Consider the following 12,791-nt stretch of genomic DNA (forward strand, 5'->3'; position numbering starts at 1 on the left):
ACACCCGGCGAACAGCGCCGGCGCGGCCACCACGCGCCTAGTTCCGCCTACTCAAGAATGTAGACTCCAGGGGTCTGCTCCGCCCCCGAGCCTCGCGCAGGGCTGCGCTTGCGCATATCCGCGGACACGAACCACGCAACCTTTTGCGCCTGCGTATCCCAAGCCACTTCACGCCCGCCGCTCAGCCCTTCTCTGAGCTGACGGGCCTGAGCACCCAAGCCCCGAAGTCAGAGCCTGGTGAGGCGCACCAGAGACCCCGGGGCGGGGGAGATCCCGGTACAGGGACGCACCTGAGGCAAGGCAGTGGGGGAAATGAATCTGAGGTATCATTTATTCTATTTTATTTAATTTAAGCAGGGCTCGAGCAGAAAGAAGAGCTCAGAGTGAGGCAAGACCAACATCGGTGAACGATTCATCCAAGGCTCCCCGGCGGCCCGTCCCAGCTCAGAGGGGCTTGGCAGGCCTTGCCTTGCCAGGAGACTGGAGAGCATTAAAGGCGTTGAGATCCGAGGAATAATGTGGCTGCAAAAGGGATGGTTGTCGTCGGGCACTCCCTGCAGATGGGCGCATAATAAATACACTTCTGGAGACAGTGACGGAAACTGGGGCCAACAGATGGAGAGAGGAAAGCGAGATGAGGCTTCTTGTGGGGTGAAGGGGTAGAGGGTCTTTGGAGACAGACGTGGTATAGGGCACACGGGGTTTCCTAAGTGGGGGTAGACTTTGTTGACTTCTGCCCACAGGCAGGATGATTCTCTCAAACTGCCGCTAGATGGTGGTGCTGTTCTGGAAGCATTCCAGTGGGACCCAAAGTAGATCTAGACTATGCCTGGCATTCTCTTCTGTTCCCTCCTCATCAAGAATTCAGGGCGGGATTGGGGGTAAAAGCAAGGTATTCTACCTCTTTAATATCATGAAATCAAAGTCTAGGGGTTTATGGTGGAAAGGAAAAAGGGAGGAACGGAGAATCATGAACTGTCAAACTGAGGGTTTCAGTCAAAACTTAGAAGAGGCCTCTGTTCCTGCCCCACTCCCTGTCTTTTGCCTAGCCAGCTCTTGGCTGTCTCCAGTACGTACCCACCCTGTTCTTCCAAGCTCAGAACCACCTTTTATAGCACAATCACAGTTTCACAAACCCCAGGAAGGTTCCATGTGGAGAGAGGCTAAGTTTTGCCCTTGCCCGGGGGATTATGACACTCAGAATATCCCCTTGGTGTAAGTGGAAGACACCTGAAAAAAGGGAGAAAATGGATACTCAGTTAAGCACAACCATGCAGATTCTCTGATGTTTCACCCTCCCCTCTGCAGCTCAACCTTTTTTCTGCTTCCTGGAAGGACCTAAGTATTCTGTCCTTCACGCACCCCCTACACCCAGGCTTCCAGCTTGCAATCCCCTGTCATAGCTTCCCCGTAATCCCCCAAATTACAGATGTCCTGCTCTTCTAACATCCACCCTCCAGTGCTTCCAAGGCTCTCACCTGCACTGTAGCAGCTATTGTAGGCCCAGTCTGGGTTGGAAGGCATACTTCGTATACATCGGAATAGAGTCTCTTGTCTTCCCTGGCCCTCCCGAGACACCACTTGACCCATGGTGAAAGTCACATCATGAAACAGGACCTGGAGGGAAGGGAGGAGAGGCTGAGGAAAACAGGGTGACATGGCTTCTGGGAGGCCTTTGGAGTCCTGCTAAGGGAGCCAAGAAATGAAGAAGGGTCTTCTAAGTGGTATGAGCAGAGGGGTAGGAAACCCTCAGTACTGGGGCATCCAGGCTCTGGGAGAACAGGCCTCCAAGCCCCCATGTGTGTCTCTATATTTGGGGTTACCTGGCTGTACAGCAGATAAACTCCAGCATCCCAGACTCGAACAACATATCCTTGGGCCTCCAGGCCTCTCCCACGCCTAAGAGCTGGTTGCCACATCACCTCTGTCACATCAGAGTCCTCTGGAGGTGAGGAGTGTGCCAGTCAGGATTTCCATGCCCTCTCAGGTACTTCTCACCTCTGAGATTCTCTTGGGCCCAGGTGCCAGCCCCAAAGTTCCCAGATCTTGCCCTCCTCAAAAAGCCATTATTTAAAATAGTGCTCACCTTTGGAAGTGATGTTAATGGGAACAAGGTGCAGAACTGAGTGCCTCTCTGAGGAGAGAAGGAGGAAGTCTCAGCAGTGCCCATCTATTCCAGTAACCCTGTTGTTAGCCCTCCACCCTCATCCTGGCTCCAGCTAACAGTCTCCAAATCCCTGGCTATGTGATCACCTCCCACCCCTGCTGCCGAATCCCGAGGCCTCACTCCTCTGTTTATGGGTGAGCAATGCTCTCCTTCTCCGGGGTCTCTCCCCATTCTCCCAGGCTTCCAGGGCATCAGGGCTCTGCTTATGGAAAGAGGGGCGGGGTTAGGCTAAGATGCAAGGGTCCCAGACAGCCTTTGTCCCCAGTCCTGCTTCCCCTGCGCACCACCACCCAGGAATGCCTTGCATCTTTCATGCACCACTCCCCAGCGACCTGAGTCTTGGCGCTGGCTGTCCTCCAGGATCTATGAGGTACAAGAAGCATTAATCTTTAACAATTCCCTTTCCTGGAATGGCTGCTCCCTTGACCTCCAAACCTGGGACCCTCTCTTGCCCTGACTTGAAATTTTGCAGACCAGGAGCCTGGGACCAAGAGGCCCAGACAAGGCCCTGCCACCATTCTCCTCTTGCAGATACCCTTTTCCCCTCACTCACCTGCTCCCGGAGGTGCAGCCATGGATACTCTTCCCCCTTCTCAGAGGGCCCTCCAGTTCTCTGCAGCCAGGTCACCTCTCTCCTTAGCGTTTGCAGCTCTGTTTGTTGGGTCAGCAGAGCCATGGCACAAGCCACAGCCCCCAGAGCTGCCCCCCAACTCAACCAGAGGGCAACTGAGAGCGCCGGTTCTCGAACTGGGCCCCCCATGTCTCCCGGGGGCCCTTTGGGAGCTAGCAAGGAAGAAGATGAGGCTGGCATGAGCCAGGGACCCTGCCAACAGCTGTGGCCTCAGGAATGGGGTGGCAAGGAGGTGGCGGGGAGGGTGGGGGTGCAGGCAGTGCTGCAGAAGGGAAGAAGGGTGTTACGCAAGGGAGAAATAAAAAGGAACTTCAGAATAAAAAGGAGGGAGGAGGAAAGCAAGCTAGGGGCACTGTTGGTGCTCCTGGCACCCTGCTGTGGGGCCAGTGTTGTCTTGAGACACCTTCCCCCCAACTCCAGCCTCAGGCGAATTTGTTGTCAGTCTCTCTAGGAAGGACAGGGCTGCCAGTGACACCCAGGAGGAGCGGCCAGAGCACAGGAACCCTTGGGCGGCCCCAGAAGTGGGGGAGGGAAGGTTAGCTGGCTGTGGGCATGGTGCCAGGAGCAGGGATGAAGGGACAGCCAGGCAGTGTTGAGGGTCAAGAGGTGAGGGTGTAAGACCCTCTCAATGAGGCACAGGAGAGATCTCTGGGCAGGTTTGCTAGGAGTGACTGAAGGTGGGAAAGGAGGGGAGGGGCTCAGTGGGGAGGAGAACCATGGTGGGGGAAGCAAGAAACTGGCTGAGCTCTGGGGTTAAGGCCAGGCCGGGTGTGTTGGAATAAGGCCGGCACTGCTCCTTGTGCTGAACTTGGCAAGCTGGACTTCCTGTTTCCCGAGAAACACTCTTACATAAGGCTCTGGACAAAGACAGAAAGAGAAGCCCCAAGCACCCTACCACTGTATGATTCCGCCCCTGGACCCAGGGGCCCAGGCTACCATGTTCCTGGGCTCCAGCATCCTGCTTTCTGAGCCTGAGCCCCCTCCAGGCCTGCTCCCACCCCACATCCCAGCCAGGGCTTGTGCCAGCACCTGCTGAATGTCCTGACGCTGCCAAGAGGAAGGGCCCCTGCTCTTCCCAGCCAGGGATTCCCCGCAGGAGGAAGCCCGCCTCCTAGGTAAATGAGGCTGCTTCTGCTGGACCTTGGGCAGAGGATTGATTTTTTTCCTGGCGTTTGCCTTTCCATTCTCTATTCATGCCTCAGGGGTTAGAGCCATATGGGTCCCCACTTCTAAGCCTGTGTGTCACCCTGGAATTCCAGGTGCCCTGCACCCCACTCCCCAATGCCCAAACCCGCTTCCCGTGGCCCTCAGCTACCCTGAGCATGTTCCCTAAGCCCCAATAAAGAGAGAGACCATGACTTATTCTCTTTAATATCCACTTATCAACATTTTGTCACAATAATAATAAAAATAATATCTGTTTTTAAAATCCACAGGGAAAATGCAGCCCGCCCTCAGCTTCCCATCCCCTCCCGTCATTGCTCCCCCTTCCCGCACTTAGCCTGCAGGCAGGGCCTTTTAAAAAAAAAATACACAGGGAATTATCAGGAGCAGAGCTTGTCTGTCCTCTTAGCCCTCACATTCGGGAACTCCTGGCCTAGACCCAGCCTCTCTTAGTGCCTGAAGAGGGGTACTGGGGACCCATCCTCACCCAGAGTACAGTAAACAGTGTCCTGGGGGCTGTGGCCAGGGGAGTCAGGAGATAAATGAGGCGTCGAAAAATAGGGTTTGGGTGCTAGTGAGGTGGAGAGTCAGAGGTGGGGGGAGTTGTCAGGAGAATGGGGATATTTATGTGGCATGGAAAACACATGCACAAAAGCCCTGGCAGCCTACAGAGGGAGGGGTGGGCCTGGGGGGGAGGAGCAGCCTAGGGTGAGGCTGAGGAGACCCGGGTGCTGGAGAGCTGTCTGGGCAGCCCTGGCCTGGGAAATCCACCAAGACCAGGGCCCCTCAGTGAACCTGGAAGAGTCCGAAGTAGGTGAGGAAAGGGGCAGCTTTGAGGTGGGCCCAGGGGAGGGTGCGGATCCGCAGGGAGGACCCTGGCCGCAGGGGCAGCAGCCCAGACACCTGGCAGAGATGGAGCTGGGGCCCGAGGGAACTTGCTGCCGTGGCTGAGAACTCTTCCAGGCAGCGAAGAGCCAGGGTGTCGTCCACCAGCAAGTCCAACTTCAGGTAGACAGCCTTCCCCTCATCAAAGTGCACCTGAGGGGACGGTGGGGGTGAGGCAGGGGGTGAGGACAGGGTGGGAGGTGGGGAAGGTGGGGAGAGGGTGGGCAAAGTCCAGGCCTCTGCTTACCTGGACTCAATTTTAAACTTTCTTGGAGACTCAGGTATCCTATCCAGCCCAAATCCCAAACTCCCCCTCCCACATTTACCTTGCCCCCCACCCACTAAACGAAACCCTTCTCTCTAAGTTCCTGCTTTACCTGTGGAGCCAGGTGGGGCTTACCTGACAATACAGGTAGTAGAGCCCAGCCCGGGTGACTATAAATTCCCCGCTGTGGCGGTCATAGCGCAGTGGGCTGGAGCTGTTGATTTTGGCCTCCTCCCAGCCACTCACCGTCCCGTCCACACCTGAATGTGGATGTTCAGAGATAGGGGAAAGTCCCTTTACAGGACTTTCTCACACTCCCCATGGGTCTACTGAGTTCATAAACCTTTGGGACTGGCCTTACCCAAAAGATATACAGACAGCCCAGGGCAGGGAGGAGCCATGGCCTACAGAGCTCAGGGTGCAATAGGAAGTTACGTGAAGAAACCCAATGCATATGACCAGAACAATACAGGGCAACTTGTCACCAGCCACATCTGCCAAAAAGAGCAGGACTGGAGAAGCATGGGAGCTTATTATATTTTGTGTATTATTTGCATCTTTACTTTGAGAATATATGCATACAGTACCTAAATCATACAATAGATTATTAAAATTGAAAATAATAAAGTGGTACTCAATGTTCATCAACTGATGAATGGAAAGATAAGGAGCATGGTGGTATATCCATACAATGGGATATTATTCAGCCATGAAAAGAAATGCTACAATGTGGATGAACATTGAAAACATGCTTAGTGAAAGAAGCCAGTCACAGAGGACCACACACTGTGTGATTTCTATGAAATGTCCAGTAAACATATAGGGAGATGGAAGTAGATGAGTGGTTGCTTAGAGCTGGGAGAAGTGGGGGAAATAGGGGCGATGGCTAAAGGGTACAGAATTTCTGAGGTGATGAAAATGTTCTAAAATTACTGTAGTGATGGCTGCACAACTGGGGGGATATACTAAAAACCACTGAATTGTACACTTTAAATGGGTGAATTGTATGTTATGTGCAGTGTATCTCAGTGAAGCTGTTACCAAAACATAAATATGTCTAGGGCTAGGGTAATTGCCATTTGCAAAGAAGATGATAAAATGACAATAAACATAAATATAATAAAACAATAAAATGACAGAGCAGAACCTTGAGTGGTCTCCCGGGTCCTGCGCAGATCGGCACTGTCCTCTCCCATCTAATCTGACATCCGTCCAACTCACCAGCCTCCAGCCGCCCTGGCCTTTCTGTCCCTGCCACACAGCATGCTGGTTGTCCAACAACTTTTCACTGCTGTTTCCTACTCCCAGAGCTCTCTCCCCAACCTGGCACCTTCTGTCAGTGACGTCTCAACACAGAGACACTCCTGGCCTACCCAGTTTCAAATAGCCAGTCCCCTCCCTGCCTCCGTTAATCTCTTCAGTATGCAACCTGTGTCTTTCAGAGCAGTCACCAACGTGGGAAATTGTCTGCTTTATTGATGTATGTGATAATTTGGGGTCTGACTCCCCAAAGAGGGCAGGGACAATGGTCTTATCCACCACTGTATCCCGGCACCTGGGTCTGGGCCTGCTCTGAGTGAGCACCTGGCAAACACCAGTGGGAAGACAGCGGGAAAGAGGCAAACATGGCCTGCATTCTCTCTTCAGACTCACAGACCGCTCTCCTGGGCCTCACTGGCTGCATCTCAGCAGCCTCGCAGCTGCCTTCCCCAGTCTCTCATCCTCTGCCAGCCCCAGGGCTCTGTCCTTGCTACCTTCTCAAGGAAAACAAACTGTTTTCTGGGCATTTTTATTCCCACCTATAGGTTACCTCAGCCTTTACCCTGCAGACTCCATCTGAATCTCCAGCCCTGCGGGTTCCTGCTCCTCCGCACCCTGCTCACAGCTGCCATCGGAATAGCCCCAGGGCACCTCAACTCATCCTGACCAAAATGAAGCATGGGCCTCCATCCTAAACTTGCTTTCCTGTCTTCATTCCACACTTAGCGCATATTTTCCTCCAGCCGGGCACCCGAGACTCCCTCTCCTTCACCAACTGTATTTCCCAATCACCAGTTCCCATTGATTCTGCCACCTAAATAGCTTGGTCCTGAGACCTCCAGTCTGGCCTTTGCCACTTCTCCTGGGACCCTTCTTGGCCTGCTTCCTTGTTGGACTCCCGATTTCCAATCTTGCCTGCTCCGGTTTATTCCCTACTGATAGCCACAGAGTGATGTTTCTAACATGCACAAGTGAGCCTGCCTCTCCCTGCTTTGACCTCATACTAAGAGCCACATAGATTTCCTTTGTGGCCTGGCTCCCATATTTTCTCCAGCCTCATGCCCCACCCTGTCCTCTAGCACTTTGTCCTTCAGCCACACCAAGCTTCTTACCATCCCCCAGCCTCATTACATCTTAGTGAACTAAGGGCTTTTGTGTGAGTGATTCCTTCTACCTGGAACATCCTTGACCCCTTGTCCATCTCACACTCCTGCTTCAACTCCCACACCTTCTTGGGGAAGGAGTCCCTGACTCTGTTGTAAAATTGTCTTCCTCTGTGCCACATGTATGTCTGGCTACTTGCATTATTGTTCTTTTCTTAGCATACTGCAATTTATAATTTATATGCTTGTCTCCTCTTCTAGAAAGAATGCCTTGAAAATAGGTCTGGGTATTATTCACTGTGGGCACCTAGCCTGATGTGTAGTACATGTGTGTTCAGCCAATGAATGAATGAATGTCTGGGTAACTTGTAGAATAAGTGGTCCACACAGAGAGAGGAAGGATGGCCTGGGGCCTGAAAAGTAGGGGCAGAGAAAGAGGGAGGGCATTCCTGGCTCCAGAACCTGCTTGAGCAAACTGCCTGGAGTCCCATGCCTGGGTCACAGAGAAAGTCCATGTCTGGAAGCAGAGAGAACCAAGCACTGAGAACTTTCCTGAGCTGGCTTATGGGCTTCCAGGGCGAAGGCAGGAAGGCTGTGCCTAAGGTCATGGTGCGCCCAGGACCATGGTGTCAATCAGTTGCACAACCACAGACCTCAAATGGACATTCCTTACTGCCTGGCAATTCTCTTACTTTCCCCACTATAAGCTTACTTTTGCACTCACCAAGACAAGGATTTTGTACTATCTCTCCTCAGACCTCTGCCCCTATCTCCTTCATTCTACAGAGGACCTAATAGTCATCAGCAAGGGCTCCCTTACACAATGTTCTCCATTGACCCTCTTTGAATAACAGGATGCTCTGTCCCTCTCTTATCTGGAGCCCATCCCCTCCCACCTTCTTGGACGGTGCCCTGCAGGTTCTTCTGACCCTCACCAGTGATCACCTCTCACACAGACCATGTCTAGTACACAGTACACTCTAGCTGGGTTCAAATCCTGGCTCCCCCACTCAGTATTGTCATAACTTCTGACAAGTTAAGTAACCTCCATCTGTGAAACAGAGATGATCAGAGTATCTTCCTTTTAGAACTGTTGCAAGGATTAGATGAGATTAAACACCCAACAACTGTTTAGCTAAGATTCATGTGGTATTGCTTATTGCTAAAAGGACTGAACTTTTGTTTGATCCACATCACCCTCCACCTACTAGCCCATTTCTCTGCTTCTGTCCCAGAGAAACTTCTGGAAAAGGTTGTCACTGTCTCCAATTCCTATATTCCATTTTTTCTAGCCCAATCCAAGCTAGCTTCCATCTGACCACACCACTGAAACTGCCCTTGTCAAGGTCATCAGTTGACTTTTAACATTACCAAACCCAGTGGTCATTTCTCTGATCTCATCTCACATGACCTCTCAGCTGCATTCACCACAGACAGCCACACCCTCCTTCGTGAAGCCGTCTTCTCTTAGGTTCCAGGACCTTCCCTGGGTTTCTTCCCTTCTCTCTGGTTGCTTCTCACTCTCTGATGGATCTTCTTCCTCTGCTCCACCTCTAGATGTCCACGAACCTCCAAGCTTTGCTCTTGGGGCCCTTCTTTCTCCTGGTGTCTCATTCAATCCTATAGCTTTAAATACCATCCCTATGGCCATGACCCTGGCTTTATGTGTCCTGACCTAGCCTGAGCTAGTCTGCAGTGTCCAGCCATCTATTTGTGGAACTCACTTGTTTATTATTATTTGCCACTTATTTACTGTTAGATCTCAAAGTTAAATTTTTACACACCTCCCATCCTATTTCTTCCCTGCTTAACCCCATCTTAGTAAGTGGTGTCACTATTCCCAAACCTGCCCAAGTTAAAAATCTAGAAGTCATTTCTGATTCCTCCTATTCCCTTGTCCTGACCATCCAATGCACAAGCAAGTGCTCTCTTCAAAGGCTGAATCCATCTAATTATGTCCATGTCTGCTGCCGGCCACCTAGACCAAGCCACCCTCATGTCTTGCCTCTTGGCGTATCACATGGAAGGACATTCCAGGAGAGGAAACAGTAGGTTCAAAGTCCAGAAGAGTCACATTGGTTGGAAAGGATGTCAGCCCAAAAATATGGAGACTACACAAGAGTATGCAGGGGAAAGAGGCAGGAAGCAACACAGAGAAGCAATGGGATCATGAAAGAGGTTTGTGGGGCTTAGCTTGTTAACACAGGTGGGACAAAGCAGAGGGGAGGGGAGACTGTGGAATGGAGACAGCGCTAGAGACTGGGTTTGAGGTTCTGAGGTCCTGGTGCTCAGTGGGAGGTAGGAGAGGGATGGAAAAGAACTGCAGAGACTAGAAACATTTTGAGAGAACTGATCAGAGCATGAAGACTTGTGGAATATGGAGGGGAAAGAAAGAATGAAGGATGCTTCTTGGAGCAGAGTGAGGGCTGAAGGGGAAGTGGAGCTGGTGATTTGGTGCCCCAGGGTTCTGGGAGCAGAGGAGGAGTACTATGCCTGAATCACAGAGAAAGTCTGTGTCTTGGAGCAGAGAGAACCAAGCCCTGAGAACTTTCCTGAACTTGCTTAGAGGCTTCCAAGGCTGAAGGCAGAGAGCAGGGCTGGAAGTGAAGGTTTGGAGAGCCCCCTTCCAGGAGGCAGTGCTGTGGGGGTCCAGGGAGGGCTCAGATGTGGGGATGGGGGTCTCACCCGCCTGTGCTCCATCCTGTCCTGGCCGTGGGTGAACTGCAAGACACAGGAAAGGGTTGGTAAGGCCTGCCTTGCCCCCTGCCACCCCACCTCCCTGGGCATGGCTCACCATCACCCACCTTCATAGTGGGCTGCAATCACTCTGCGAGCCCGTGTTTTCCGTCCTTTAGGTGCTGAGAATCAAGGAAAAACAGATGGGCAAAGCAGCCCCGCCCCCAACCATCAGGGTGGCCAGAAGCCACTCCCTCAGAACCATTCCCCTTTCAGAACCTAAGCATCCTTATTCTTGCCCAGACTCCTGGCCTCAGCACCTCAGACCTTATCTTCCTCCATGAGCAGAGTGACTATATAATTTATCATCCAAACTGGGAGGCTTCTGAGAGCAACAGTGCTATTAATAACCACACTAAGATAGCCGTGGTAAGCCAGGACAGTCTCATGCAACCCTGGTGTCTGGTCACATGGTCATCCCATGCTTAAGTCTTTTTGCTTACTGAGTCTCAGGCCTCTTGACTCCCCCACCTTATCTCCATTAGGACCCCAGGAGTTCTCCCAACTCCTAGCCATCCCTCTTTCATATTTGGGGTAGGGTCTGAATTAGAAGCAGGTCCATGTGATGGAAGGAATTTCAGAGATAGGGTCAAAATTCCAGGTTTGAGTTTCTACAGGTTATCTACATGACTCTGAGCCCCCCCTTTACTCTCTGTGCCTCAGTTTCTCCATCCATAAGTGAGGATAAGGATTTTTTGTTCTTCTCACTCCTATGGGGCTGTTATGATGAACAAAAGCAATAATGAGTCCAGAAGTCACCAGAGACCAGCCACTATTATTATTCCTGAATTGGGATTAAGGGGTGCTCACCATTTCTGCGAGCCCGAACTAGTCGTTTCAGGAAAGGCACCACAGGATCTTGGCTTTCCTCGGTCTGTGGATTCAGTTCCTAGGAGAATTAAGGGCAGGGCTAAACCAGGGTCTTGTCAGGGACTCCCAGAGGCATCACAGACCGACAGGGGGCCCATCAGGAGAGGCACCACCAGCAACTGACACAGAAGCCTTAGGGAGGGACCAAGCCCCCCAGGCAAGAGTGGCTGGGGCCCCGGGGAGGCAAGGTTCCAGGGTCAGGCCCCAACCCCCACGCCCTGCTGAGCCCAGCCACCCCCTAGAACCAGCACAGACCCCGCACACAGTTGGCACACGGCACGCACGCCCACACCCTGCACGCACAGCCAGCATCCCTCTTCCACCTCAGTCTCCCATGCCCACACTCCCACTTCGCCAGCAGCCAATGAACACTTTGTGCTCAGGTGACACAAACCCGGCGCAAAGCCCTTACACACACAGTTGTTAACCTTTTTCTCTCTTACCCACACACAGCTGGTGCACACACAGCTGGCCCAGCCAAGGCACACCCTGCACCCTCCGCTCACACACTCCTCCCATGCCCAGCAGCCGGCAGACAGCACCCACACTCACTCACCAACAGATCTTGGTCCTCCTCTGCCACCAGCTCCCCCTGGGAAGGCTCCTGCTGGGAAGGAGGCAGCGTCACCCTGTCCTCCTCCACCTGACATGTCACCCTCCACCCTCAGCCCACCCGGCCCCATCAGCTGCTCCGCAGGATCCGCTCCCCATCTGCCCAGGGAGGGGTGTGCAGCAGGGCCTCACCTGGGCGGACAGCGATGCCCCGCTCCCCAGGCTGACCACGGCCAGCAGGAGGCCGAGGCAGGCCAGCGCCAGGCCCAGGCCCAGCACTAGCGGGGCCAGCAGGGCGGTGCCCGGCTCCCCCCGGCGCCCCCTCCGCCTCTGGCTCCGACGGGCGGCCATGGGGGCGGGGGGCTGTGCCTGCCTCACCGCCCCCCCATCCCGGGACCCGAGGGATCGGGGGAGGGGGAGCGGGCGGGCGGATCGGCCTGGGGAGAGGGAGGGGCAAGGGAAACGCAGCGGGAGGGGGGGATGAGGACAGGAAGCCGGACACTGTGTGATTAAACTCGGGGCCGGCACCGCGCTGTGCACGGAGCGGGGTGCGCGCCTCGCCCATTTCGGAGCACCGAGCGACCCTGGATGGACAGGCACACTGCAACTGAGCATGTAAAAGTGGGAGCGATGTTTGTGTGAATGTGCAGCCTGCCGAGATGGGGTGTGCAGCCGATACTCTCCATGCGGAGGGCCGGGGAAGGGGAGAGAAAGCAGAAATGAGCAGAAACTCCACCCCGTCCAGTGCGCGGGTGGTGAAGCTGCGCTACCCATGGAATACAGACCCTACAGGTCTCGTCCTACCCAAGCCGGGCTCCTAATTTAAGGCGCCAGACCAAGGTGACGGGACAGTGCATGGCTGGTCAACATGACTGGAGCCAAGACACATTTGGCACTTTGGGGTTTTATTAGCTGCCCCTAAAGACGACACTTTCCTGCCAGTAACTGGAAAAGAGCCTGAGGACATCATTAACGCGGGTCATGTTTTCACTTCTTTCAGCTCATCAATTGATAGTTGATTTTACACTCCAGCGTCCGGCCGGCAGCTAGAGAGAGGAATCTTCGCCAGCCAGTGTCCCAGAGAACCTCCGCCCCCAAGTCAGTGTGTTCCCCAAATGCACTTCTCTGGACAACACAGGCCACTTCAGTTAATAATAG

General features: G+C 53.4%; 2 protein-coding genes and 1 long non-coding RNA gene across 13 annotated transcripts; 1 reads left to right on the forward strand and 2 right to left on the reverse strand.

The window, feature by feature from the left end:
* Nucleotides 1–49: 49 nt before the first annotated feature.
* On the forward strand, nucleotides 50–517 carry LOC140849048 (uncharacterized). Its single transcript, XR_012130506.1, has 2 exons — nucleotides 50–237; nucleotides 358–517. It is a non-coding gene; the product is annotated as an uncharacterized lncRNA (long non-coding RNA).
* Nucleotides 318–4,023, reverse strand: TNFSF13 (TNF superfamily member 13). 7 transcript variants are annotated; one of them, XM_017671786.3, is made up of 8 exons: nucleotides 3,828–4,023; nucleotides 2,721–2,950; nucleotides 2,288–2,366; nucleotides 2,087–2,134; nucleotides 1,824–1,942; nucleotides 1,479–1,617; nucleotides 1,137–1,230; nucleotides 318–602 (listed from the first exon to the last, which is right to left on the reverse strand). In XM_017671786.3, the coding sequence occupies exons 2-8, from the start codon at nucleotides 2,925–2,927 to the stop codon at nucleotides 491–493; spliced, it is 798 nt and encodes a 265-aa protein (XP_017527275.1). In that variant the 5' UTR covers nucleotides 2,928–2,950; nucleotides 3,828–4,023; the 3' UTR covers nucleotides 318–490. The 7 variants fall into 7 exon arrangements, with proteins under 7 accessions (XP_017527275.1, XP_017527273.1, XP_017527274.1 ...); XM_017671784.3 differs by lacking the exon at nucleotides 3,828–4,023 and having other exon boundaries at nucleotides 2,721–3,789; XM_017671785.3 differs by lacking the exon at nucleotides 3,828–4,023 and having other exon boundaries at nucleotides 318–554; nucleotides 2,721–3,787.
* Nucleotides 4,024–4,152: 129 nt separating this feature from the next.
* TNFSF12 (TNF superfamily member 12) lies at nucleotides 4,153–12,407 on the reverse strand. 5 transcript variants are annotated; one of them, XM_017671791.3, is made up of 7 exons: nucleotides 11,826–12,118; nucleotides 11,638–11,688; nucleotides 11,022–11,100; nucleotides 10,280–10,333; nucleotides 10,161–10,196; nucleotides 5,248–5,372; nucleotides 4,153–5,000 (listed from the first exon to the last, which is right to left on the reverse strand). In XM_017671791.3, the coding sequence occupies exons 1-7, from the start codon at nucleotides 11,982–11,984 to the stop codon at nucleotides 4,749–4,751; spliced, it is 756 nt and encodes a 251-aa protein (XP_017527280.1). In that variant the 5' UTR covers nucleotides 11,985–12,118; the 3' UTR covers nucleotides 4,153–4,748. The 5 variants fall into 5 exon arrangements, with proteins under 5 accessions (XP_017527280.1, XP_017527281.1, XP_017527282.1 ...); XM_017671792.3 differs by having other exon boundaries at nucleotides 11,638–11,685; nucleotides 11,826–12,114; XM_037026930.2 differs by having other exon boundaries at nucleotides 4,783–5,000; nucleotides 5,225–5,372; nucleotides 11,826–12,407.
* Nucleotides 12,408–12,791: the final 384 nt, after the last annotated feature.

Source organism: Manis javanica, chromosome 4 (genome assembly GCF_040802235.1).
Source record: "Manis javanica isolate MJ-LG chromosome 4, MJ_LKY, whole genome shotgun sequence".
Taxonomy (NCBI): Eukaryota; Metazoa; Chordata; class Mammalia; order Pholidota; family Manidae; genus Manis; species Manis javanica.